Source organism: Macadamia integrifolia, chromosome 9, assembly GCF_013358625.1.
Source record: "Macadamia integrifolia cultivar HAES 741 chromosome 9, SCU_Mint_v3, whole genome shotgun sequence".
Lineage (NCBI taxonomy): Eukaryota > Viridiplantae > Streptophyta > Magnoliopsida > Proteales > Proteaceae > Macadamia > Macadamia integrifolia.
Genome location: NC_056565.1, coordinates 30246255 through 30247404, shown reverse-complemented (window position 1 = coordinate 30247404; position 1150 = coordinate 30246255). Strand labels below are relative to the sequence as shown.

General features: G+C 41.7%; 1 protein-coding gene across 2 annotated transcripts in view; it reads left to right on the top strand.

Moving 5' to 3' along the window:
- The window catches only part of LOC122089063 (probable sugar phosphate/phosphate translocator At1g06470), a 93166-nt gene extending 92616 nt beyond the window's left edge, over positions 1-550 (top strand). For both annotated transcript variants that reach the window (XM_042658497.1, XM_042658496.1), the window contains one exon: positions 103-550. In XM_042658497.1, coding sequence (XP_042514431.1) covers positions 103-418 — 316 coding nt within the window. In that variant the 3' untranslated portion in view covers positions 419-550. The remainder of the gene's footprint in view (positions 1-102) is intronic.
- The last annotated feature ends 600 nt before the right edge of the window (positions 551-1150 follow it).

Sequence of the window (1150 nt, the reverse complement as noted above, 5' to 3'; positions counted from 1 at the left end):
CCCCCCCAATCATTTTAATTAAAGAAGGGCTTCTACTCATGCCCACGATTTTAAGAATGAAAAAAAACTTACTGCTGCTGCTGCCGCTGGCCTCTATGGAAGGATCTTTGTGTTTGATCAAGGAAAAAGGGTTTGGCGTCTGATCCAAGCGACTCCTTGCGGCGTGAAGTCCAGGAGGGTTCTTCAAGTGTCTTCTTCTTATTGTTTTTCAATTATCCTCCAGCTTTACTTTCAAGGATCTGCTACTGCTCAACAGAACAGGTATTTTATATTTCAAATCTGCCCAAAACATCACCCTTTTCTGTACAATCGGTTACTGGAATCTGTAGTAGTTCTAGTCCTTTGTTGGGGCTATAATTTTGATCGAAGTTTCTTCTATACCCCAGGAAGGCTCGATCCAAGTTGGGTCTGGTTCTGACCAGCCGATTGAATGTTTCCTAAAATCTCTTGGTTTTTGTCTTCTAGTGATCTGCCTTGGCCAGAACTGAAATTGATTGGCCTGGGGGTAATTTCTATTGTGGTTTCGGGTTCTGAATCATTATTTAACAGTTGTTTGGTCCTATTTGAACTGTTATCAGCGCCTGGTTTATATTTATCTAATTGGATCTGTTCTGTCCTAATCGATACTAACTATTGAAATCGATAGCTTGCTGAATTGTTTATATTCTGTTGGTCTGATTTGCTGGTGTTGGGATTGGTTTATGGTTGTTCTTTGGTTTAAAAATCCTACAGTTTGGGTCTAATTTGGGTGTTCAAATCTAGTCTTACATTAAGTGGTATCAAAGGATGGCTGAGAACAACATCCCCACCCTAAGCTACTATTATGGAGATGCTACAGAATATGAGAGTTGACAACAAGCTTTTGGTGAAAGGTTGTTGGCTGTGGAGACCAAATCACAACAACCTACCCGTGACTCTCATACACCACCTGAGGTGGAGGCCCCAATGAATGTAATTGCTCAGTTGGCTAACAGGAGACCAATCCCTAATCTGAGAGCACCACATAGGGTTCCCGTAGAGCAACCTGCTTTTGAAGAACACATAAGGGGATACTTTGAGACCGAACGTCTTACACATCTGAGGTACTCAAGAGATTCACAGAAGGTTAAGCTTGATTTAAAGGAGTTTGATGGTAGACACAACCCCCAAT